General features: G+C 39.5%; 1 protein-coding gene across 1 annotated transcript in view; it reads left to right on the top strand.

The window, feature by feature from the left end:
- Positions 1–27,481, top strand: part of adcy2a (adenylate cyclase 2a) — a 150,430-nt gene that overhangs the window by 62,745 nt on the left and 60,204 nt on the right. Inside the window, exon 3 of the mRNA XM_079895302.1 lies at positions 4,534–4,695. Within this exon, the coding sequence (XP_079751428.1) occupies positions 4,534–4,695 (162 nt within the window). The remainder of the gene's footprint in view (positions 1–4,533; positions 4,696–27,481) is intronic.

The raw sequence follows: 27,481 nt of genomic DNA, 5'->3' as shown, positions 1-27,481 counted from the left end.
TTACATAGAGCGCTTGCTGAAGACACAGAAGCTGATGCTGTTTGGTTCAGGTGTGCTTAATAATTTCCTGGTCGATGACGTCACTTGACGTTCTGTCACGCCATTGGACTGATTTCATACGTGCTTCATGACACAATCACGCAATTAACTGTTGGATTTTTACTAAATTATTTTGCTATGTTTAACTCAAACAATCAAGTAAACTATATTCAGAGATTTTATTAAGTTAATAAAGTTAAATATTTCTGTAATATTTACTAAGCCACAGAATTATTTTTTAGAGTGTAGTTACCACTGTTACACTTAAATGTAAACTTTTATACTTTTAAACTGAAAAGTGGACCTTATGTAGTCCCAAAAAGTATTGAAGTATACCCACTTTTGTTTTGTGTTGGTCTGCATTCTGTTTTAGTGCTGTTGATCATACACATAAGAACCAATTAAATGTGTGTGCAGTTTCTTCTTGCCCTTTTCCTTAAATGGTATGTGCTTCCATCCTTACTGAAGAAGGGTTTGTGTTTATTACAGTGTTTAACCAATATAATTGAATTTAATTTCTCAAAGTCTCTTACCTTCCTTTTTTCCTCAAATATTTTTAATTGGTATGTCCAGAAAATAAATCCTCCGCAGTCCAGCTTAGTGCCAGCAAATTCAAAGAGGGAATGTTTTGCATCACAGAATGTGACTCCAAACAACAAAATGGGTTAACCTATATGTATGTACACTGCTTCTTCAAGCAATCAGCCTATATACAGACAGTGGATAAACACAGCCCTGTTAAAACTGCTGGGTTTTGCGATATCAAAGATGAAAAACAGATAAATGATATCAGATTTTTACATTTAATTTACTTATTACAAGCTGATACTATTCAAGAAGCAGATGAAAACTCATATTTTCCCTGAGCACATAACTGCTAACTAAAAAATTACTACAAGTATTTGAGTAAACTATCAGTATACCTATAAATCACTTGTAGTATAGTTGCACTACAAATGAAAGACTTAGTTGTAAACTAGTTATGTACTCAAAGTTAAAAGCAAAGCACTTAAAGTATATTAAAGTTAACACTTAAAGTATATTTTAATACACTAAAATGTGGGCCGATTTAGTCCCAAGTAGTATTGCAACAACAGTACACTTACAAGTATACTTCTAGTACATTGATATTAGTATACTTACTACATAAAGTTTACTTAAAAATATACTTGAATTATACTTAATGAAATTAACTTGAAGTATACTTATTTTTAGTAAGGGAAGGCAAAATGGAGAAACCTTTTTGTACCCTAACATTCTGTAGTTTTATTTAGGTCTACCCAGAAATAAATATGTCATTGCTTTCCTTTTGTTTGCTACTTTTCATTGCTTGTCTTGTTGTGCTTAATAAGACACTTTATTTATTTTTTTTACTCTAACATAAATTAATAATGATTCATGATAAATGAACTTATTACAGACACTTTATTTAGATGTATAGTATATATATATATATATCAAAATCTGTATTGTATTTGCTTGTATAGTATACAAGTCAACACAAAATATATTATCATATTCAATGAACACAATTCCAATATATAAAAACAAATGTCTCTATTTTTTACCATTTGAAAATTAATTATTTTCAGACAAGTTCAATAATGACTATGACTATAATTGTAAGACCATAAAGATAGACTAGGCATTCCAGTCTATTTCCATTCCTTTTTCATCTCCTCATTTTTATTATTTCTACAATATTTTGTATGTTGAGCTGACCTATGCTCTCCAGATAAAGAACTGGCATAATGACACCTCCCAAGACAACGGAACATATTGCAATAAATATTAAAGTGCAGTAGTAAATATCAAAACTTATTGGTAAATTGTGTCCGAATGAAAAGATAAGTGCTGGTGGCAGGTAAGCGGTAAAAGTCAAGACAAAACTGTTAATGATGGTACGCAGGGCTCTCTTCTTTTGGGGATGTATATGATTTTTCCCTGAAGGATCAGGTTTTCTCAAAGCTTGTAAAACTGAGATGTCACAAAAACCAATCACAGGTAGGGAAATAAACAGAGGTGTAGATGTAAAAGTGCTTGTAAAAATCCAAGGAATCATGACCATAAGAAATCCAAAACAAATGATCAACAACCAAATGATCATGCCGATTACCTTTCTGATAATAACAGTTCTCCTGCTGTTGATGTAGATGATGGGATGAACCACAGCAAAATAATAATCTCCACAGACACAAGCCATGAAGAGAGGTCTTCCGCACATGGGTAGTGAATATGTGAAATTATTAAAGTATTCAAATTCTGAGTTGTGCAAAAGCATGTAGTTATAGACACCGAAAGGCAAGAAACTTAGGAAAACAAGATCAATGATTGTCAGATTAAACACAAAGAAGTCATTCGTAGAAATGTTTTGTCGATGTCTTTGACAAAGTTTCCAAAGTACAACGGCACTGGCAAGGACACCCAGAAGACCACAAAATGCAGAGAGACCTGACCAGAACATGGGAATAATAAGCTGGTTACTGCAAAGTGTAAAATAGTTCCTGGTTCCATTTGAGAAATCTGAAGCACTCTGATGTAAAGAGAACATCCCTATAAATGCACAAAGAAAGAAAGCAGTCGATGAGCCTTGTCCAATTACTTTTGAAGTTAGAGTGATCTGCTGAGGAAGATTAAGTAAAAAATACAGTATTTTTTTATTATTTATTTATTTATCTTACCTCAGTGATGTTTATAATAACCAAAAGGAAAGAGATGCAATGAGAGGCAACACGTCTCATGAACGAGGTCTGAGAGGTATTACATGTACCCAAATAGCAATGGGTTATATCCCTTGACTGTGAAGTTTTGAATATGGTGCAAATATGGTGCAAAATAACATCACCAGAAAAACAAACACTGCTTAAACAAAAGTACACAGCAGTGGAGGGGGAAAGTTCTATTACATCCATCTAATGACAGTTCACAATGCCTGTATTTTCACTCCATGCTTTCTGTCATTTTCTAATATTATTATTATTGTTTTGTTGTTGTTGTTGTTGTTGTTTTTGTTTTGTTTTCATCAAAAAAAGTAATCGATATTCAATGGATTTTGATGTCGGTTATTATTATTATTTTCTTTTCCTAAATTATTTTTATTAACGGTTTTCTCCTTCCCTGTTTGAAATAGGGGTGGGCAAAAATATCATATCACGATTTTTTTCTCAAGAAAATCACAATTCACGATTTTATCACGATTCTTTTTCATGTTGGTTATACTATTTTGCAAGTGACTGAGCATTACAGCCAAACTAATGTCCATATTTAAAAAACAAAGCCTTACAAGGTAACAAAAAAAAGGGAGACATTTAGTCCAAAGTGGCGAAGATAAAAATCTTTGTCATTATTTTCTTTGTTATTAAAAAAATAAGAACAAAGATACACATTACATAAACACAACATAATATACAAATTAAATAAACAGTTCTTTATTTTTTTCAGCTACAGTTGGTGTATTTAACATTAGCATTCAAGAAGGAAATTAAATAAACACAGATAAAAATTAAATACTACATAGACTTCACTGTATAAATAAAAAAAATCAGGGAACCATTGTTACATGAATAACCTGAGACATTTGTATGGCATTTTTTTAATTTATTTTTTGGGCGTTTTTTTAACGGCAAAAGAATGTTTTCGCTAGGGCAAGCTGTCCGCAAATCTGGCCCTAAGTATTTGAAGGTTGAGCAATATAATCATTGGCTACTGATACAGCAGGAACCAATCAGCTGTGCCATATAGAGAAAAATGTGATTGCAAGCAGATTGAGTTAAGGACCTATCAGTCTGCCATGACAGAACTTTGTATTTTTGAGTATGCAGGTGTCACTGGAGGCTTTGTATAAACAAAATTACACAATATAAGCATAGTTAAACCAACATATTGAAACTCTAAACAACATATCAATCATCAGTCTTGACAACTTGTCACCCACAAGATTGAGAACAAGAGACTTGCAATGTTCCACTGACTCACACTGCACAACACACAATCAACAAGCTCACAAATATAGGGGAGACCAGGGCGAGTTGTCACACTTTTTACTCCAGTGAATGTGTTAATACCCCCACATATTTTTAACATCAATTTCTCTATAGGCACATACCTAAATCTTGGCTACAACAAAATTACTTCAAACATTTCCATTTTTAATTGCCCAGGAAAAAGATACAGATCAATGAGCACACATTAACATACTGTAGTGGGTCATGTTTTCACACTAAATGTGTTAAGTTGTCACAAAGGTTTTTCAGCCAAATTTAGCACAAAACAAAACACAATTTCAAATCATTATTTTGGCCAACAGATATGGAACTTACTCAATAAGAAATAAAATTACAGCATTAAAATGAAATAAAATTTACCTGTCCTAAACTGTCAAAACTGAGAGCACAGTTCAACATGTTTTTGCTTAGATGCAACTAATACCTGACATAACCAAAATTATGTGTCATAATGTTTTACTGTCTCTTGTTCTGTTTACTCTGATTCCAGGTGTCTTTCTTCTTGTTCATCATCTTTGTTGTATACACCATGCTTCCCTTCTCCATGAGGGATGCCATCATAGCCAGCGTGATCACCGCGTCCTCTCATACTGTTGTCCTCAGTGTCTGCCTCTCCTCTACAGTCGACCATGTGGAGCCCCTGGTTTGGCAGGTCAGTGCTCTCCCGTCTGTCTTGCTATGTGCGTGCCAAGAGCTGTGAGCTTTACCCTGTGCGCCAACTGCTTAAGTTTGCCTTGTCGGTTGAAACCATTGCCAATTGCTTGTGATTGTGCATGTGTCTGTGGGAACAATTACGAATGCTTATTAAGCCAGAGATGTATTTTGTTGTTTATAAATTGAGTGCTTATTGTAATATTGATAAATTACTTTTGAAAAGCTCTTGGTGTGTTGATAATATGATGGATATTCATTGATATAATTCACGCAAATTACTGAGGTGGTATCAGTCTTAATTAAGGTAACCAGATTTCTCAAATGAAAACAGGAACATGGGAGAATTTCTAGTTCAGTGGTATTACACAAATATAATGCTATTATCCAATTATTATCCAAGGGTTAAAAAAGAAGGACATTTATTTTTTTATTTTTTTTACTTACAGTTACTACATATAAAGAAATGTAAAATAAAATAGAATTGATAATAATGTGCATCATCTAAATAATATGAAATATTTTTTTAGCATGGTTTAATGCAATAAAGAGAAACAGAGACTGTATGTACTTAATCTCTTTATTGTATTACTGTAACGTCCACGGATCGAAGAAGACGAAGGTCAGGCGAAGATACAAAATAGCAAAGGTTTATTAATAATAAAGAAAACCACGAAACAGTGAGCGTGTGCTCAAACAATAACCAGCAGTGAAACAGAGAAACAGAGGGAACTAAATACACAGAGATAATGACATAACAGATGCAGGAGATGATGATGATGGAACACAGGTGATGGTGATGATCATGACGATGTACAGGTGAAGGTGATGATGACAGAGGATTCTGGGTAGTGTAGTGCAGACAGGACGATGACAGACGGTGAATGTGACAATTACATTTGTGCAATTATGGGGACTCTTTTTTTTTTTTTTACAACATACAGTATGTATTATTTTCTTTCCTTTGCTTAGTATTCTCACAGTTTCATAAACAAACATGAGCTTCAGTGTACTTTAGACACAAAGGTAATGTTGATCTAATTATGTCATTTTAAAGCTTTTTTTGTGAAACTTAAAATAATTAATTTGAAATGACGCATATGAAATATATATTGCATTAGATATTATTTCACTGCAGGAACACAATAAAAAATGGGGACATTTCTGAGGACAGCTCCATCTGAGGAAGGCCATCCAAAACATTGAGTGTCCCCAGAAGACGGGGACATCTGTTCACCCAAGACTAAATATAACTAGCAGTAAATATTAGATGAGACTGACCTTCCCTTGGTATTATGTTCCTTATTTAGGCATTTTCATATTCTATAAATCAAAGTCATTAGATTTTACCAAAGTCATTTATTCATTTTCTTTCAATCTCTTCTATTTTCCTTGTCCTGTATCGTATTGCACATGGTCTCTGATTTAATTTTCAATCGAATTGCTTGCTATGAAAATCCAGAAAGCTAACTTGCTTCTATCTTCAAATAAACACGTAAACAAGCAAATGTGACCTTTCCGTAGAAGCCAATTTCTGTGAAGGGCGTACAATAATATGTATTTAGAATTTTCTGTAAAAGGTCAAAATTTATATGAGCAGAAACCCTTAATGTAATTATAAAAAAGTCAATGAATTTTCCATTTCCAGTGTCCATTTCTGCATTCAGTGCAAATGTTCCTGTCTTAGACTACACAATAAGAACCCTATCTGACTCTCTCAAATACTGTTTCTTATTCTTATAATCCTTATTTCTCACACAGTCTCGATTTATTTCTCTCCCTTTCATGCTATGTCTTTTGGTCCGGGATAGAGAGACTCTTGAAATCTGTGCATTCTCTAACATCTGGAATGCCCCAGGCACAAGAGTGAGAGACACTTTGGCAAACTGCTGCTTGGCATCTTTGGGGAAGAACAAAACTATATATATATTTGGGAGGGAAAGGGCCTCTCAAAAGTTTGTATGAGAAATAATAAACAAAGTGTTTGAGCTGAGTTTTTTTTAGCAACCAATCAACTTATTATAAGCCTAAATGCTTATTACTGCATTGTTGTAGTTGTAAAAATGTAAACCATAATTTTGGTTGTTATGTGACTTCTTTTAATAAATGTGATGTTAATATGTACAAATGAACAAACATAAATATTCAGTTTTTTTTAGCTAACAGTCTTAAGTGGAAGTTGAACGCATTCACTGGACAAGGTTGTTGATCTGTTTTGACCTCACTCTGACCATCACTGGTCTAAATAAGATGATAACCTTTGTTCCGCCTTCTCTAGAGACCTTATGTCAACAAAGTCATGCCCATGACCCCGGAAGCGGAACATCGCACGCTTTAAAAGCGGGTTAAACTTTCGGCTCTTTACCTTTACCTTTCTCGCCTGCTACTGGTAGGAACCAAATTAATATAGTTTATTCACCATTTAATTTATCACCCAGGTGGTGCAGGTGCCTTGTGTCCCTGTGAATTGTGGTGTTTTATTGCATTATTCTGATAGTCTGAGGCTAGTTTCATATAGCCATTCAATATTATGGATTGTTTTCTTTTACAGTATCTATCAGTATAAAACTAGTGAATATACTTCATTACAAAATTTTGGTGAGTATTGTCGCCCTTTTTGTGCCCTATATCACTGCTGTAACTTTTGATCAATTTAATTCATCCTTGATGAATAAAAGTATTGATTTATTTTATTTCTTTCCCCCCAAAAATAAAATACAAATTCTTACTGAACTTTTGAACAGTTGTGTTTAATATTACAAAAGCTTTCTATTTCAGATAAATGCTGTTCTTTTGAACTTTTTATTCATCAAACAATCCTGAAATAAAAATGTAGAGTAAATAACTATTTTCAACATTGATAATAATGAGAAATGCTTCTTGAGCAGCATATTAGAATGATTTCTGAAGAATCATGTGACACTGAAGACTGGATAATGATGCTGAAAATTCAGCTTTGATCACAAGAATGAATTACACTTTACTGTATATTCACATAGAAAACAATGTTTTAAATTGTAATAATATTTCACAATATTACAGTTTTTTTTTTTTTTTATCAAATAAATGCAGCCTTGGTGAGCAGAGGAGACGTTTTTTAAAAACGTAAAAAATCTTACAGATCCAAAACTTTTGACCGGTGTATATAGGCTAGATATTCAGCTTCAGAATTAATTTGAGCAGAATTAATTTCAAATAGATGTGGAAGTTCATCCACTGAACTGAAAGTACACTTCTATCAACTCTTTAAGGAAGGTTATTCTTCTGGCCAAGTGGTTTGATCTGTGAGAAGCAAAAAAAAAAAAAAAAAAAAAAAAAATTATATATATATATATATATATATAATAACAAAAGTAGAAAAAGAAGAAGAGAGAAGATCAGAGAATGGCAAAATTTACAAACATTTGAGAGCCAGCAAAGAATCACATATAAGCTTAAAATGCATCTAATGATTGATAAAAATTAATACTTGCATTTATTTATTTTTTTGTGCTGAGTAAAGGCCCGTTCACACCAAGCACGATAACTATAAAGATAACAATAAAGATAACTATATATGCGTCCACACCAACGACCGATAACAGTCTTTTTATTCTAAGCACGCGCGCGCCCGGATGATCCAGATCCATTTTAAATGCGCGAGACCTTTAAATTAGAGTGGATTCTGATTGGCTGTCAGTGTTTTATCGTTCGACAGCTGGAAAAAAATCGTTCTGAAAGTGATCCCAACGATATCGTTCCTCATATCTTTATCGTTATAGTTGTGGTGTGAACTCTGTTATTTCCCGGTACTGTACTGTGTGTATCATCTGTGTACATACCCTTATAAATTAAAGGCAAATTATTGTATTTTCATTCATACATTTTTACGTATATGTTAACCAATGTTATCAGAGGTAAGATAATTTTGATTCAAAATATAGCCCATGGATAAATTACACCCCTATTTTACTCTAGTTGTAACACATTTACCAGTTATCCTTAGTTAAAACAAGTATTCGTAATTATGACTTAGGCATCTAAAGATTTGTACGCCTTCATCGACTCTCTGGTAAACATAAGCCCCTTTCACACAGCGCTTTGAACCCGGGAAATTGCTGGGAAATTGCTGGGAAATTGCTGGCAAATTGCCAGAACGCCTTCTGTGTGAACGCAAACACGACCCGGGATTGATGCCGGGTTGTGGACCTAGTAACATTGCCATGTTCAGTCCCGGAACGCGCGCTGTGTGAACAAAAGCCGTAATAATGCCGCGTCGTAGTGATGACGCTGAAGCCGGGATCGTTCGCCAGCTGTGAAACGGTACTTAATGCGCAAGTTTATGATCGAATCAGAGAAAAAAATGCACAAGCGTGGTTTCTCGAGAGAGAAATCGCAGCTCATAAGCAAACTTAAGATGCTGCTGAGACATTAAAGTCACATCGATGTCACATGTCTTTACGGGATTTTTACGGGTTGTGTGTGAACACACTCTCTGATTCCGGAAAATCACTGGCAGTGTGAATGCACCAAAATCAAACGAACCCGGGTCAAATCCCGGGTCACTTTATCCGTGTATTTTCCGGAATCTTTGTGTGAAAGGGGCTATAAATGGCGTGTCGATGAGATACAGGTAGATGTCGCCGAATGTCAAATCTGGCCATGTGTCCGGGCTTTTGCTCCAATTCTCACTCAGCTGATATGGATCAGGCAGAGAACATGAACCCTGTTATATAAAAGCTTAACCTTATATCTCCTTTTAGCTTCTTCGGACAAAGCATTAGCATATGCTGACAAAACACAGACTGCTGCGACATGTTTTGGTTCTTTCTGCCAACCAGTTCGTGCCCACGCCCATATCGTGACGTCACCTTTGACTCCGGCGAACATCGCTATACATTTGGCAATAAATATTTAAATTCAGTGGAACACTTGTACGTTTAGGGCATATAAACAGTCAAAGTTGTCCATTCAAAAATTACAGTTTCGATTATGAAATCTCTTTCATAATTCATGAGAGTGCTTTGGTGAAGCAGGGTGGACTTCTATTCCAAGCATAGCCTACTCTCTAATTTCAGCATGATTCATGAAATCTGTGCTCAAAGCTATTTAACATTAGCACACAGGCCACATGGACTACTTTAAGATGTGTTTATTTTATTTTGTGTGTGTGTGCTTGTCATTTTTGAAGCTTGACAGCCCCACTTTCATTGTTTGAAAGAGTAGTGAGAATATCTTCAAAACTTTTCCTTTTGTGATTCAAGTAACCAAGAAAGATACATAGGTCTGGAACAACATAAAGCCCTAAGTATAATTAGCAATTTGAACGTGTAGCCTTTCAAAGTATACCCCATTGGACAGCATGAGAGAATGCAAGCAGTCGACGCATGCAGTCTAGAAAGTTTAATCTTGGTCCAGTGTGTGCGCTATAATTCTCTATAAGTGATGGCCGATAAAATTTTCTTTGTATGCTTTTAAACTAAAGTTTAAAGGTTATGAGGGGGAGGGGTTATCTCATAACCCCTTCACTCAAGCGCTTGGCAATGCCGGTGTCTGTTGTCATTGCAGTCTTTTTTCCATCCATGCAAATGTTTAAAAAAAAAAAGTCAATGATTCATATCAATGCTATCAATGATTCTTATGTCTAACAAGACACGTTGTTGTTGAAAAATAAATTTACTCTAAAAGTGAGTCAAAACTGTGACCTGCCTAACTAAACTGCAAAGCATGTCCTGTTATTGTGTGCAACTAGACACACTATGTCTGTATTCAACATGATTATTTTGATACAGAATAATACAAAATTTGCTTTTCTTGTCGTTTCAAACTATTATGAGAAGCAGCTTTTAAGCTAGGTGGGCCCCTGGTTTATGTGTCTGATTGCTAATTACATATTCAAAATTCACATAGCTGAAATTCTGCTAGACTAATGTTATAATGCTCAAATGGTTCAATTTATTTGTTCTGTATAAGTGATGCTCAGGGTGAGTTGATTGGATCTGATCTTGGTGTCACTGGCTGAAAAGCATGGTTAAATTTCATTGTGGTTTAGCGTTTCCCCATGGGTCACTCAGCAAATAACAACTTATGCACTTTAGTGTGTAATTAGGATGGTAGAGCCCCAGGTTTAAATGGGTGTTGGATGGGAGGACAGCAATACAATCCAAATGATGAATGGGTTGATGCAATTCTAACTGAATGGATACTACAGAATTGATCAATTTAATTGCACATAATTCTTTGACCCTCTCCGTTTTCTCTTCCTTTGACGTACACACAGAAACACAAACTCATACTGCAATAAGGAACAGTGCAACGCATTCTCATCCTTGGACGTCACATACTGACCCTTGTGACATTTCGTCTACATCGAACGCACATGGCACCCTTTAGCGTCAATATGACACGCACAGGATATGGGTAGGTTTAGTTCTGGGGTAGGTTTAGGGTTAGACCGCTAGGAGGCGCCTTCTGGCTCATTTCTATCTGCGTCTCATATTGACGATAAAGGGTGCCATGTGCGTTTGATGCAGACGAAATGTCAACAGCGTCAGTATTATGACGCCTTGGGATGAGAACGGGCTGAACAGTGATATGTGGGGACCTTCTCATATTTGCGAGTCAAGTGTATTTTAAATCAGTTTCATAAGGTAAAAATGTAACAACTCTTACAACGAATGGACAAACCAATATTGCCTTATCAGGTATATTGTAGTGCTATACAAAAGGGTCATGAATTGAGAAATACAATTTTCCTTGACCTTTTGACATATAAGAGGTCATTGTGCTAAAAACATCCTGTAAGTTTCAGAGCTCAATTTGTTTTTGTTAGTTTAAGAACAAGCTTTTATTGAAAAGAAGTCTCGTTTCACATATTGTCTCATTATGGTCTTATAGTGTCATGAAAGACCACCTCTGAAGAAGTTCAATGCCTACTTCTACATCATTGCCTCTTTAGCCCCACCCAACGATACATGCATGCCATTTGGTAGTAAATATGAGAGAGAATAAAACACAGAATTACTCGAGCAACAAAATCATAGAGATGCCCCATTGAAAAAAAAAGTATACTTAAGCACAATTTATTCATATGTACTTTAGTAAAACTAAATGTAGCCTATTTGTGGCATTCTATAAATGTGTATACTTAAAGTCTGTTAAACTTGAATTAATTTAGTACTAAATGCATTTTAGTTGCCCAAAAGCAGTGCTGAAGTTCAATAAAAGTTGTATTAAATATACTTGTTTGTTCTGAAGTGGAACTATTTCAAGTATGCTTAAGTACATATTTAAATATCTACTCTTGTATTTAAGTTCTGAAATGCAGATTCCACTCAGCATAAACTTCAAATGTATTTTGGTGACATTACAATCACAATTCAATTGCACTGTAAGATTGTTCAACATACATTAATATTATACAGATAACAAACTGAGGTCATACTATCCTTTACTTCGTGATTTTAAACACATTGCAATGGCATTCCAAGTAAACTTGAAGTGTGCTAATGACGTGGGGGGTAATGGTGTGGGGGATGTTTTCTTGGCACACTTTAGGCCCCTTAGTGCCAATTGGGCATCGTTTAAATGCCACGGCCTACCTGAGCATTGTTTCTGACCATGTCCATCCCTTTATGACCACCATGTACCCATCCTCTGATGGCTACTCCAGCAGGATAATGCACCATGTCACAAAGCTCGAATCATTTCAAATTGGTTTCTTGAACATGACAATGAGTTCACTGTACTAAAATGGCCCCCACAGTCACCAGATCTCAACCCAATAGAGCATCTTTGGGATGTGGTGGAACGGGAGCTTCGTGCCCTGGATGTGCATCCCACAAATCTCCATCAACTGCAAGATGGTATCCTATCAATATGGGCCAACATTTCTAAAGAATGCTTTCAGCACCTTGTTGAATCAATGCCACGTAGAGTTAAGGCAGTTCTGAAGGCAAACACAGTATTAGTATGGTGTTCCTAATAATCCTTTAGGTGAGTGTATATCCCAGCATCCTCTAAAGCGTTTTCAGAGGTGCGGCGCTGCCCTTCTGGAAAGACGCGGCCAGGCGTTGAACACGGCGCGCGCGCTGTGTCGACAGCCGGGCCGTCATTGCCAGAGTCCAGTTCTAAACCTAGAAAGGAGGCTGACTGACTGGGCAGTAATGAGCTCTTGGTCTATTTGACCGTGAGACCCAGGCTTTCCAGGTGGCCGAGGAGCACTGTTCTGTGAGAAATAAGCTCTTCCTCTGACTGTGCTAGAATCAGCCAATCATCCAAATAGTTCAGAATCCGCATGCCCTGACATCTCAGGGGGGCGAGAGCCGTGTCCATGCACTTTGTGAATGTACGGGGTGCTAAAGACAGGCCGAACGGCAGGACGGTGTATTGATATACCTGACCGTTGAAGGCGAATCTCAAGAATGGCCTGTGACAGGGTATTATCTGAATCTGAAAGTAAGCGTCTTTCAGATCGAGGGAAATAAACCAGTCTCCTGGGCGAATCTGCGCGAGGATCTGTCTGGTATTGAGCATTTTGAATGGTCTTTTCATAAGAGCTTTGTTCAAATATCTCAGATCTAAAATCGGTCTGAGAGCTCCGTCCTTCTTGGGCACTTGAGGAAGTAACGGCTGTAAAAGTCTGACTCGCTCAGAGAAGGAGGTACCGGTTCTATGGCCCCTTTGCACAGAAGTTTTGCTATTTCTGCAAAAAGTAGGTGTGCTACTTCCCCACTCACTCTCGTCTCGGTCCGTGCTTGAAAGCGCGGGGGACGGTGAGCGAACTGTAATGAATAGCCCTGCTTTACTGTGCTCAGCACCCATTCTGACGCGCCTGGAATAGCTTCCCATGCTTTTGCATGTACGGCTAGGGGCAGAATGGCCTCCGGGTTCTGATTGCCGCATTCCGCGGGCTCGAGAACCTGATTCGGAGGCGCGGGCGGGACGTGATGTCCCTTTGGACGGGGAACGTATTGTGCGAAGAACGGGGCGCGAGAGTGGCGCCGGGCGATATGACCGGCAGGGAGTGGCCGTGTAACAGAGCGGGCAGTGAGTGCCTACTCACTGCCCGCTCTGTTACACGGCCACTCCCTGCCGGTCACATCGCCTGGCGCCACTCGCCTGTGGGCACGGGGTTGTGGGCACATGACCTACATCTAACACTCGAGTGGCTTTTGCCAGCTTTATAAGAGTGGGCTCTGTGAGAGACACGGGGGTTATAGTGCTTGTGTGTAGGGGTGAACACAGAGAAGTGGGCACATTTTCTACACTTAAAACACATGCGGCGTGAGCCGGACAACCAGACATTACACTCTTTTGAGATTTCTCTGGGTTGCCGTGGAAACGGCGGTTGCGTGCAGGCGAGCGGGTTGTATTACCGGCTCGTTGGTTGCAAAATACACTTCTGCAGTAGCCTTTCTAAAGGGACTGACAGAGTAATGCTTTGAAGGCTCATATGTTTAGACGCTCATAATACTCACGGGAGGGTGCGAGAGGCAGGTTCGCTTTCTGTAAGTAAGAAAGCTGGCCGCGAACTCGGAGAAGCGGGCAGCATAATTTCTATCTGCCGCCAGAGCCAGGATTCGAACACAGGTCTCTGGCGCGAAAGCCTAAGGTTTTGCCACTGAGCCACAGGGGAAAACACATAAGCTTTTGGTCAGCGTGAGCATATAAAGAGCGTCATCATGTCTGTGTCAGCGTTTGATGCAGGCGTGCATGTATTATAACAGGCTCATTTACTGCAATATTAATATATCCAGCCGCCTGAACTTGAGAGGGGACTGAGAAATGTGTGAGAAGTGGAGGTTGGTCCGGCCTCGGTGGGACTAACAACACTCTCTCTCCTCCTTTCGCCGGTGAGTGAAGCACGCGGGGTGCTGAACCTTGCTCGTGACCGTCCGCTCTGACTTCCCTTGTGAACGGCGCAGTTTGCGCAGCACAGACAAAGGGAGAGAGCGCGGGAAAAAGTTTGTGATAGGCGAATAGCCAGAGAGCGTCAACATGAATTGCGTAGGCGTTTGTTTGCAGGCGTGCATGTACTATAACAGGCTCGCTTACTGCAATATTGATGTTTCCAGCCGCCTGGGACTAAAATACTCTTTCCTCTTTTCGCCGATGAGTGACGCACGCGAACCGGGCGCGAGGGCGGGGTAGCTTGCTTGTAACGTAAAGAAGCCAGCCCCGTGACCGTCCGCTTCTGACATCCCTTGTGAATGGTGCAGTTTGCGCGGTTCAAAACAAAGGGAGAGAGAGCGGGAAGAGGCGTCATCATGTTTTGCATCGGCGTTCGTTTGCAGATGTGTATGTATTATGACAGGCTCATTTACTGCAATATAGACATTTCCAGTCGCCTGAACTTCAGAGGGGACTGAAAAAAAAAGTGAGAAATGGAGGTTAGCCCGGCCTCTCTTTCTTCCTTTCGTCGGGAGTGACGCACGCGAATGGGGCGCGAGGGCGGGGTAGCTTTCTTGTAACGTAACGAAAGCCAGCCCCGTGACCGTCCGCTCCTGACATCCCTTGTGAGCGGCGCGGTTTGCGCGGCTCAAACAAAGGGAGAGAGCGCGGGAAGAGGCGAGTAGCCAGAGAGCGTCATCATGTTTTGCATCGGCGTTCGTTTGCAGGCATGCATGTATTATAACAGGCTCATTCACTGCAATATTGATATTTCCAGTCACCTGAACTTAAGAGGGGACTGAGAAATGTGTGAGAAATGGAGGTTAGTCCAGCCTCGGCGGGACTAAACCACCCCCTGTCCTCCTTTCGCCGGTGAGTGACGCATGCGACTGGGGCGCGAGGGGGTGGTAGCTTTCTTGTAACGTAAAGAAAACTAGCCCCGTGACCGTCCGCTTCTGTCATCCCTTGCGAGCGTCGCAGTTTGCGCGGCTCGAACAGAGGGAGAGAGCGTTTTCGGGCGGCGCTTCTTCTTGCGCGGCCCGTCTCGACCCAAGCAGAGAGCGCAGATAACGTGGCGGTCTCCGTCGCTGAGTGGGGCTCGCAAGAGCCACGGAAATTGCGAGGCATTTTTAGAAAAACGCCTCGCGCTCTTTTAGAAAGTGTGTGTCGCGGCGGCGAGCACACACACAGAAAGCAATAAGCAATAAAGGATATTGTCGCCGGATAGCGTAGCAGGCACGGATGGCTGAAGGCAGCGAAGACGGCCGGCTTCCTCAGACGCTTCCTGGGCTTGCTGGTCGCTTGTTTCAATGGCGGCGGCTCCCCAGATCCAGCGATGCGTAGAGCTTCGCTGAAGACATGAAAATCAGAGATCAGCCTGTTGAGCCCTTCCTTATATACGCTAAGTCACACCCATTCTGGCGGGCTGTGACACGTAGAGGGCGCGACGTCACACGGGGCTCACCGGTAGGCTGCTGCAGTTGCCGCAGGTCAGCCAATGAGCACGCTGATACAGCCTGCTATGGTCTGCTGGCTGCCGCACTGCGTTGACAATAAATGCAAAATTAAGGATAATTTTTGGCTTCAGATCTCGAGAAAAGAAGACTTTACCCGTAGCGTAAGCTAACTTACGCAATACGAGAGAACCTCTCCTAAGAGAACTGGGGTTACTTTGTGTTCTTCTTTTACTATTACAAGTAATACTATAAGCAAACAGATTTTTCTATCGATGACAGCATAAATTATACGGATTAAAAGACTGCGAATCGCAAGTCTCAATATGCGCAGTAAGTGGTGCGTGAAAATAAACGCAAAATGGCCTGTATAGAACACGAAAGTGCGTTAAACTTGAAGCTGTTGAAGAAATAAAGCCAGCAGACTTAACATTAAATAGCCTATCATCTGCAAAATGTTTTGATTCCCTTTTACCTGACATGATCTGTCATTAACGCTGCAGGAAGCAATTGCATAAACTGGCATAACATTAGTTTTATTCTTGTGCACACACTAAAACATTGACAGTTCCGTTCGTTGGTTGAAGAATGTGAACGTGCAGAACTGCTTGTGTTTCAGTGCATGCGGATGTAATAAAACCATTCGTAACGTTTCGTCTGCGTGCTTCAACTCTCAATATACTGCACAACTGCTCCTGATGTAAAACGCAATGAAATTATTTGCCAGTTTGACGGTCTTGCATGTTACGCTGCTGATTTAAATGTGACGCATGAATTGAAATTATTCAAAGAGGCAATCAGCTCATCAGTCTTCTATTCTCCTGTTGTTTCCCACAGAAGTTAGGTTCTAATATTCTTGATTGACGCAAGTTGTAACTTTCCCTAAATTTCCAAGATCCTTCTCAAGGCCTCGCCTGACGTCGTCATACTCGGATTCTAGTCAGAATATGAGTCTGATACTGCTCCATAGGTCTGTGATTATGGGGCGTGTTTCAACCGAACCAGGAAAGAAAATGCCTCTGCACTCAATTGGATAGACCTACAACCAATCAGAGCAACGGAGTAAGTGACATATGTTCTTCATTCATCTTTCTGATCAACAAATGCCTTGATCGCGGTTCTCTGTTCCTCTTTTAAAATTAATGCGCTGTCGATATCTTCTATAACAGACGTGATTCTAGATATAGCAGCTCTAGAATAAAGTCATTGTCAAGCTAAAGTTAGTTTTGATTGATTCACTTCCGTCGCAATGATCATTAGTTGTTAACTTAGGGGCCGCAAACACGACACCATTTTAACAGAAAACTCTTAAGTTCTCTCTGCCGAAACTTTAAAAATGCGAACCTGTGAGAACGCTGATGGTGTGCACATGCGTATTATGAGTTCAGTCTATAGGTATGCGCGTTTGAATATATGTGCACAGGCATGTAGTGCGCAGGCGTGTAGTCCTTCCCTACAAACCAATCCTCAACAAACTACTTGTCTGGCCTTAAAATTTATAATACAGAATTTTTATCGCTTCCACATAGCCACGTGAACCGGAATTATCCCGACAACGCTTTATCTGTAGAGAGGTAAAGGGAGGGGAGGGAGGACTTCACAGGGGAAAGACTAGTTGATGCTTCAGGACTGCGTTGTCGTCGCGTCCAGGCGCAGGTCCTTCATCAGATCTGGATGCAGCCTGGATACAGCCTGGATCCGGCGGACTGCGGTAAACCTCGGGATAAACAGAGAGACTAATATTAGCGTAGACACCATTCTTCTTTCAGGATTTATGGGAAGTGTTCCCGGTTCCGGCTGACCTAATCTATGCAGCCTAACATTGAATTATAAAAGTCTATAATGTGTTATGTGTATGCTAGGTCAAAGAGATGTGTTTTTAGTCTAGCTTTGAACTGACAGAGTGTGTCTGCTTCCCGGACAATGGTAGGAAGATTGTTCCAAAGTTTTGGTGCTAAATAGGAAAAGGATCTCCCGCCAGCAGTCGATTTTGATATTCTAGATATTATCAACTGGCCGGAATTTTGAGATCACAATAGACGTAAAGGACTGTAATGCGTTAAGAGCTCGCTCAAGTACTGCGGAGCTAAACCATTTAGTGCTTTGTAAGTAATCAGCAATATTTTAAAATTTCTACCATGTTTAATAGGGAGCCAATGCAGTGTTGACAGAACAGGGCTAATATGGTCATACTTCCTGGTTCTGGTAAGAACTCAAGCTTCTGCGTTTTGGACCAGCTGTAATTTGTTTATTAAGCGTGCAGGGCAACCACCCATTATAGCATTACAATAATCTAGCCTTGATGTCATGAACGCATGAACTAATTGTTCCGCATTTGTCAATGAGAGCATATGACATAATTTAGATATATTTTTAAGATGGAAAAATGCAGTTTTACAGATTCTAGAGACTTTCAAATGAAAGATTGGTATCAAAGAGCACACCCAGGCTCCTAACCGACGATGAAGACTTGACAGAGCAGCCATCAAGTGTTAGACTGTATTCTAGGTTATTATGTGAGGACGTTTTTTGTCCAATTATTAGAATCTCTATTTTTAAAGAATTAAGTAGTAGGAAATTACTAGTCATCCAATTTTTTATATCAGCTATGCATTCCGTTCATTTTGTGAATTGGTATGAGGCTAGTATAAGGCATTTCTTAGAAACAAAATAAATAAAAACACTTTACGCAATGCATTATATTCAATACATTGGCTAAATTTGTGTAACAAAAGGCATCTACATTACACAAGTCGGCAAGGTAATTGCATTTTCTTGATATTATACAACAGTATACTACAAATCCATTAACATATTTACTGACATATCGCTTGAGACTTATATTAAACTTTATTTGAAGTACTTCTTTACTGCACAATGCACATTTCTTAATATGAAGCCTAATTTTTTTTTTAATATCACTATTAGTAAGGATAGTATGATCTCTGTATAATATCAGTCTTTAAATGCAAGATATTTAAAGCGTACCTAAATTATATTTGGAATAGTTTCACTTTAGCACAATCAAATATACTTAAATATCTTTAGTTTGAAGGGAAGAATCCTTCGAAAGGTATGCAGAGACAATCTTTTTCCACCACGAAGAACAGCAAAACAAAATGGAAAACTTAGCAGGCATCTAAATCTATTTTTATTCCAAGTAATCCTGTTGTATTACTGTATCTGTAATCATCTTTAATATAATTCTAGTCCTCAGATAAATTTTACTGTAGCATTTTGCTGTTGTGTTGAGTAAATGTGATTCTAAAGCTCCTGTCTGTCTTAACAGCTTTACACATTAGATAATAAATATAAGCTATAGATTTATGAGTAAACTATCAATCATTTGCATGTGCCTTTAAATAATTCTGCACTTAGGAGGGTTGTTGTCACAAGGATTTTTGGTTATGTCAGTAATATTAAAATAATCATTGTCTCTGTTAAAAAGTAAATACATAATTCCTATAGGCTGAAATGGATCTTCGAATGGATCAGGGCTGATAATTCAGAGGTCATGGGTTACTGAGTTCCTGTATCACTGTTGTGTCTCTAGGTAAAGCACTTCACTGTAAAATGCTCCAGATAAGCTGTTAAGTGTATTACGTTGCATTGAACAAGAGTGCTAAATGATGAATAACTTAGATTAGTTGACTGAAAAGCTATTTATCTTTGCTGCCACGTAAACCGGTTACCAGCAATTGTTTGCATCGGTGGCCAAGATTTTAATTAGAAATGTGAGCATTGCATTAGCATAATATAATGACTTGTACATAGTAGTTATGATGTATGAGTATGTTTAATATGCAGTTACAGTATACAGGTGAGAAAAAATGAGAGCCAGGATGTACTGTTTTTTTTTTTTTTTTTGGGGGGGGGGGGGGGGGGGGGGACATCTCTTCAAAATGCAAAGCTTTCACAGTAAGATGTCCCAGAAAAGAAGAAGAAGAAAAAAAAAAAAAACTTGTCTCCAGTAAAGACTGAAGATTGGACCACAACAGGCTTTTTGATCAGTTTAACCAGCAAAACGTTCTTGGTCAAAGGGTTTCACAAGCTAAGTTTTACCACTGAACATCATCTAGACTATCACTAACTAGCATAAACCAGCCTGGACCTGCATGGAAATTAATCATAATAACCTTTTTGTAGGGTTCCAGGGTACCTATAATCACTTACAAAATTATACCCATTACAATATGAGCCTGTCCATTTAATGGATTTAACCAGGGTCTATTATGCCCTTTTACAAAGTCTTGAGTTTGTTTTTGGCGTCTATTGCACATCTCTTCCCAGTCTGTCAGTAATGCTCTGTTTAGTTCCTGTCTCTATGAAGCCTCTCCTTCCAAAAAGTCCAGTGTGCTCTGATTGGTTGGATGGATCAATGTGTTGATATTGGTCAACCGCTTTGAGCATGTTTTGGAAATGTCACGCCCCTTTCCACAACAGTGTTAAATACAGGGTGGAAAAAAACAGTGTGTCTTGGACATCTTGAAAACACTCTCACAATGCTACTCAACCAGGCTCTCCCCCTTTTTTACGCCTTCCTTGGGTGGGAATTATTTAAATAAGGAATATTGTGACGTTTACGACTATTGTTACGACTACGGAGGACGTCCCTGAACCTTCTGTCTGCCCTGTCATGACCGCGTAGGTTGTTCCTGAACTTTCTGTCTGCCTTGATACAACCACGTAGGTAGTCCATGAACATCCTGTCTGCCTTGACACGACAACAGAGGCTTTCTATAAACTCTCTCCCTGTCCTGTATTGGCCAAGGAAGGTTTCTCTAAACCTTCTGTGATCGCCATTTCTAAGCTCTCTGTGCTCTCTGTCCCAGTTCTACCTGATCTGCCATGGTGGTATTCTGCTCCGCCCTGGTGTTACCTAGTCCCGTTTGCTCTGCTGTGGTGGTCTTCTGCTCTGCAGTGGGGATCTTCAGTCCAGTCTACTCTGCTGAACTGGTCTTCTGCTCTGCCGCGGGGATCTTCAGACCCATCTACTATGCTGTGGTGGTTTTCTGCTCCGCCTTGGGGATCTTCAGACCCGTCTGCTCAGCTGTGTTGGTCTTCTGCTCTGACATGGGGTGTTCAGACCATTTGCTCGGCTGTGGTGGTCATCTGCGCTGCCGTGGTTGTCTCCAGCTCTGCTGAGATGGTCTTTTGTCCCGTCAGGTCCACCCTGGCCACATGCTCTGCTGGTTCTGACCTGGCCACCTCGCTTTGCAGGCTCCGCCCTGGCTCCCCGATCCGCCTCAGTCTCCAGTCCTGCGTACACTTCATGGGCCTGGCCCTCCATCCCTCCCCCTGATATGCCTCCGCTTCACCTCCCTCCTGGACTCATGTCTATGTTTGTTTACGAGCTTCTGGAATCCACTCACTAAGGGGGGCAGGGGGCTCTATCGTGATCTGGGCTTGTGTTGGATTCTTATTTTGTTTTGCTGTTCCTATTCTTTCTGTGTTCCTTTCCTGTGTTTAGTTCCTTTTTCCCATGTTGCATTAGTTACATTGTTTGCTCCCATGGTTACCCTTGTTTGTTTCCATAGCAACTAATCTTGTTACTAACTCTTGTTATCCTATGTATACATACCCTAGTGCTTCTCTTGTTCTTTGTCTGGTGTTGTATGTATCGTGCACATTTGTTGTAGTTCCCTGATCTCTCGTGTTTGGATAACCTTGTTCATTACCTGGATTTTTTTCTGATGTCTTAATAAATGTTAACTGCATTTGGATCCAATGCTCCTCTTTGACTCAACAGCCATGTTACACTATGGTAAAGTAAGCAACAGCAGTAATCATCAGCATCAGCATCAGATGTAAAAGTCTTATACACCAACTAAGAGCTTTTTATTTGTGCAGTGTAATCTAATCTTCAGAATCCATATGAAGTTTAATTAACAAAGTTCGGGAGGAACACGTTTAGATAATCCAACAAATCAACACGAGAGGAATCCTAAATACAGCCTTCTCTAACCTCCACACGAGTATTTCCAGCATCCCTCTGCCACCCCAACTCCTCACTCCTCACTTTTAAGAGAGCAGCCAGAAAAATGGAGCGCAACTGGAAGAAAACAAAACTAGAGGTATTTGCATTTCATGGAAAGAGAGCTCGATTGCATACAGAGAGGCCTTAAAAGCTGCTAGATCTGCTTATTTTTCAAACCTATTAGAAGAAAATAAACAAAACCCTAGGTGTTTATTTGAAATAGTGGCTAAGCTAACGAAAAATACATCTTCAACCCCAGACGTTTCCAAGCAGCACAGCAGTAATGACTTTATGAACTTCTTTACTAACAAGATTGATAATATCAGGGAGAAAATAATAACTATGCAACCGTCTACTACAGTATCACATCAGGCAGTGCATTGTAGTCTCCTTGAAGAAAAATTTGTTGCTATAGGAGAGGAAGAATTTACTAAACACGTTAAATCATCTAAATCGACAATGTGTATGTTAGACCCTATACCGACTAAGCTACTAAAAGAGTTGCTTCCAGAGGTCACAGATCCTCTTCTTAATATCATTAATTCATCTTTGTCACTAGGATATGTACCGAAAACTTTTAATCTGGCTATGATTAAAACGCTTGTTAAAAAACCGCAACTTGATCCTACAGAATTAGTCAATTACAGGCCGATCTCGAATCTACCTTTTCTGTCAAAGATATTAGAAAAGGCAGTATCCTCACAACTATGTTCCTTTTTAGAAAGAAATTATATCTGCAAGGATTTCCAGTCAGGATTTAGACCGTAGCATAGTACTGAGACTGCTCTCATTAGAGTCACAAATGATTTGCTCCTATCATCCGATCATGGTTGTATCTCGCTATTAGTGTTACTCGATCTTAGTGCTGCATTTGACACTATCGACCACAACATTCTTTTAAATAGACTCGAAAATTATGTTGGCATTAGTGGAATTGCATTAGCAGGGTTTAAATCATACTTATCTGACTGTTATCAGTTTGTAGCAGTAAATGAAGAGATGTCTTATCGATCACAAGTTCAGTATGGCGTACCACAAGGCTCAGTACTAGGACTGTTGCTGTTCACTCTGTACATGCTACCCTTAGGAGATATCATTAGGAAGCATGGCATTAGTTTTCACTGTTATGCTGATGATACTCAGCTCTATATTTCTTCACGCCCAGACGAAACTTACCAATTCACAAAATTAATGGAATGCATAGCTGATATAAAAAATTGGATGACTAGTAATTTCCTACTACTTAATTCTGAAAAAACAGAGATTCTAATTATTGGACAAAAAACGTCCTCACGTAATAACCTAGAATACTGTCTAACACTTGATGGCTGCTCTGTTAAGTCTTCATCGTTGGTTAGGAACCTGGGTGTGCTCTTTGATACCAATCTTTCATTTGAAAGTCACGTGTCTAGTATCTGTAAAACCGCATTTTTCCATCTTAAAAATATATCTAAATTACGTCATATGCTCTCATTGACAAATGCGGAACAATTAGTTCATGCGTTCATGACATCAAGGCTAGATTATTGTAATGCTCTAATGGGTGGTTGCCCTGCACGCTTAATAAACAAATTACAGCTGGTCCAAAACGCAGCAGCTCGAGTTCTTACCAGAACCAGGAAGTATGACCATATTAGCCCTGTTCTGTCAACACTGCATTGGCTCCCTATTAAACATCGTATAAATTTTAAAATATTGCTGATCACTAACAAAGCACTAAATGGTTGAGCGAGCTCTTAACGCATTATAGTCCTTTACGTCTATTGCGATCTCAAAATTCCGGCCAGTTGATATACCTAGAATATCAAAATCGACTGCCGGCGGTAGATCCTTCTCCTATTTAGCACCAAAACTTTGGAACCGTCTTCCTACCATTGTCCGGGAAGCAGACACACTCTGTCAGTTCAAAGCTAGACTAAAAACTCTAGAAAAAAATCTCTTTGACCTAGCATACACATAACACATTATAGACTTCTATAATTCCATATTAGGCTGCATAGATTAGGCCAGCCGGAACCGGGAACACTTCCCATAAATCCTGATGTAATCGTTACATCATAAGAAGAATGGCGTCTACGCTAATATTAGTCTCTCTGTTTATACTGAGGTTTACAGCAGTCCGTCGGATCCAGGCAGTATCCAGATCTGATGAAGGACCAGCGCCTGGACGCGACAACAAAGCAGTCCTGAAGTGTCAACTAGTCTCTCCGTTTACTGAAGTGAGGTGGACCCCGGCCGTATCCAGATCAGATGGTGGATCTGCACCTGGACCTAACCATGCCACATCCTGAAGTTCCAGCCTCATCAGCCCTGTGAAGGCCTCATCGACATGACCAATCTGACTTCTGACCTGTAACGCTGCCTGGATCATAATCATACACTGTTCACTCGTTGGCCAGAGGAGAACTGGCCCCCGACAGAGCCTGGGTTCTCCCAAGGTTTTTTTCTCCATTCTGTCACCTGATGGAGTTTTGGTTCCTTGCCACTGTTGCCTTGGCTTTTGGCTTGCTTAGTCGGGGACATTTAATATTCAACAATATTATTGATCTGCCTTATTAAGGGTGGACGATGATTCAATTTTCTTCTAGAAACAAATTTTGTTGTATTATTTTCATGTTATCAATGTGAAGCTGCTTTGATACAATCTGTATTGTAAAAAGTGCTATATAAATAAAGGTGACTTGACTTGACGTGACTCTCGGCTGGTTCCTATCCCAGGCAGGGATATCGAGGGGAGTACTCCGGGTTCTTTGGGCCAAATTCCGAGCTCGAGCCCTTCTCGCAGACAGCACACCAAATATGCATATTCTTTACGTTACTCTTTACTGGTCTGGTGGTAGATCATTTGTTAATTGTGATAGAGGTTCTTGGGTTCTAATCCACCATGGTATCATATTTTTTTCTCATTAAACCAAAGATGTACATCAGTGATTGTACACCAAGAGCGACACGTTTGCGTGCATTTTGTTTTTTGATTTCACCAGAACGAATTATGCCTAGGTTGTGTGTTTTGTTTTAGCATGTTGTTTATTAGAAGGTTTATCTTAAATAGCTTTTGCCACAATAATAGACTGCAAAAAGTCTACATGAATAGTAAAAAAAAAAAAAAAAAAAAAAAAAAATTATTAGAATTTCTATTTCGTTCAAAAGTATTAAGTATAGATTACTTTACAGGCTTCATTCCATCCACCCAACCACCCATCCAGCTGGTAAAGAAATACATTCTCTTTCCGAGCCCAATGGGTAATATGCTAATGCTGTGATTTAATGCTAATGCGCTCTTCAGAGTGACAAGCTCACACTTGGGAAGTGTACCCATACTCTGACCTGCTTGTAGATGTTATTAAACTTTGCTTCCTTCGAATTCCACTTGTCCAGATTATTTACCACAAGGGCTAAAGCCGTGCTGTCCGTAGAGTGCTGCAGTCTGTGCTTCTTCAGATCATTAAATTCCACGAATGGAATCTGTTTCTCTTAGACCACACTGAGATTAAATTGGTAACAAACACAGTGCCTGGCTTATGTTTATTTTTTTTTCTTCTTCTTCTTCTTCTTTCCCCTCTAATTTTCAAGATATGCCAAAATCTTTATTCAAAAGTCAAGAGATCTACCTATGAACTCAAACATTTCTAATCGGATTCTTCCTTAGATTGCAAAAGAAAACCACTGTAAACCACAGCTTTAATGTGCTGTGAAAAATGAGGTTGTTCAAAGTTGTTCATTGATTTCGTAGAAGGCACGTTATGAAGAAACATTGTCTTGCACTTGCATGAATGCAGATTCAGGAGCTACGCATGTTTTTAAATGTAATACCTAAAAAGCTGTATTGTACTGAATGTGTCTGTGTGCATCTAAATCGCTCTAACATTATTCACATTCACACTTAAACACTAACCACATTCACATTTTACAATAGTAGGCCTACTTTTTAATATCATACTGTGAGGAGAACTCCACTGAGCTATGAAAGAGCAAGATATAAGCAATGCAATTTCTTCTGGAAAAAAAAAAAACAGAATAAAACCAGAGCAATTAACAAATATTTGCTTCTTTTGGAGACATGCAGCATGTTTTGAATTCAGACCTTTTGAATTCTCTCTTCCCAGCCTAGTCTCATTGTTAATATGTAGGTATTAATACGTAACATTTTACATGTTCAAAACGTATATTTTTGTATTTGGATAGATTCTGAAACGTACACTATGGACATATTTACAGTGGCCCAGTAGTGGCAGTGACGATTACAAATTATGCTAAATCATCATAGCCTACTGTTTGCTTAAGTGGTTGTGGGGGGTTTATTTTCTCATCTCTATTAGCCTGCAACGTGTTATCATTTGTTAAAACCACAGATAATGCGTGTTCTAATTGGATATGTTGGACCTTTTTGCTCAGGCATACATAGTCAAAGGCCACTAGAGTTAAGGCATTCGGCGTGGTAGCCCAGGCACACATAGTCACAGGCCTATAGAGTTAAGCCATTCAGCAAAGCAGGCTCAGGCACACAGTCTAATAGGCCACTAGAGCCAAGCCTTACGGCCCAAACTACTAGTTTAGTGGCACACATATCTCGGTATGTAGGCACATATGTAGAACACTACATTGGTAAGTCACTAGGGACACCCCATAAAAAAGAAGAAAAAAAGGGGGTACACTAGTACACATGTGCGCTTCACGCAGCTTATATGCACCTCATGGCAGTCCACATGTCTAAAGGCTAGATCTGCTCAGTGGAATAGTGCGTAGGCGGATCTAGTCTGCCGAGACCAAGCATATGCCCCATTTCTCATACTCAAAACTAAAGGGCCAGGCACATATAGCTAGCATACTCACGGTTCCTATGGCTCTTCGGAGCAGGAGCAGTACATATGTTTTGGCGGTAGATCTGCTGGAGGTGGGGGGTTTCTGACATACAGTACACTCAGCTTGTTTTGTATTGTCAAATATCATGTCACCTGCTCTTTTGGGGAGTAATTCATGTACGCTATATTGTACAGCAGCAGCATGTCTTAATTGCTCACAGCACCGTGTCAAAATTCTGGCATGAAAATAGTGCAGGCTAATACAGGTCCTTTAACTCACCTGTTCATAATCAGATCGTTATCTATAGGGCACAGCTGATTGGTTCCTGCTGTATCATAGCCAATGAGCTCGCTGCTCAACCTTCAAATACTTGGGAAGCATTTGTCTTAGCAGTGCAGCATGCACTTCCCCAGCTCCATCTGTATAGATCTGCTACGAGTAATTAATATATGCTATGTTGTACAGCAGCATGTCGTAAGGCCCTTGCACACTGAGTCCGAAATTCGCATCCGAAATTTTCGCACGTTAAAAAATAAATACAACCTCACATTATGTCAATCACACTTGTACACTGCCTCCGAAACTTTCGTCTGTCAAAAAAAAAATCTAATCGGGTTCAATTTTCTGCATTTTTCGCATCTGTAACAAGGGTTTGAATGGTGTTTTGACAGTTTAGAGCCACA

The sequence above is a fragment of the Squalius cephalus genome (genome assembly GCF_949319135.1).
Source record: "Squalius cephalus genome assembly, chromosome: 15".
NCBI lineage: Eukaryota > Metazoa > Chordata > Actinopteri > Cypriniformes > Leuciscidae > Squalius > Squalius cephalus.
Note: the sequence above shows the minus strand (reverse complement) of the source record. Positions and strands in the feature narration are given on the sequence as shown.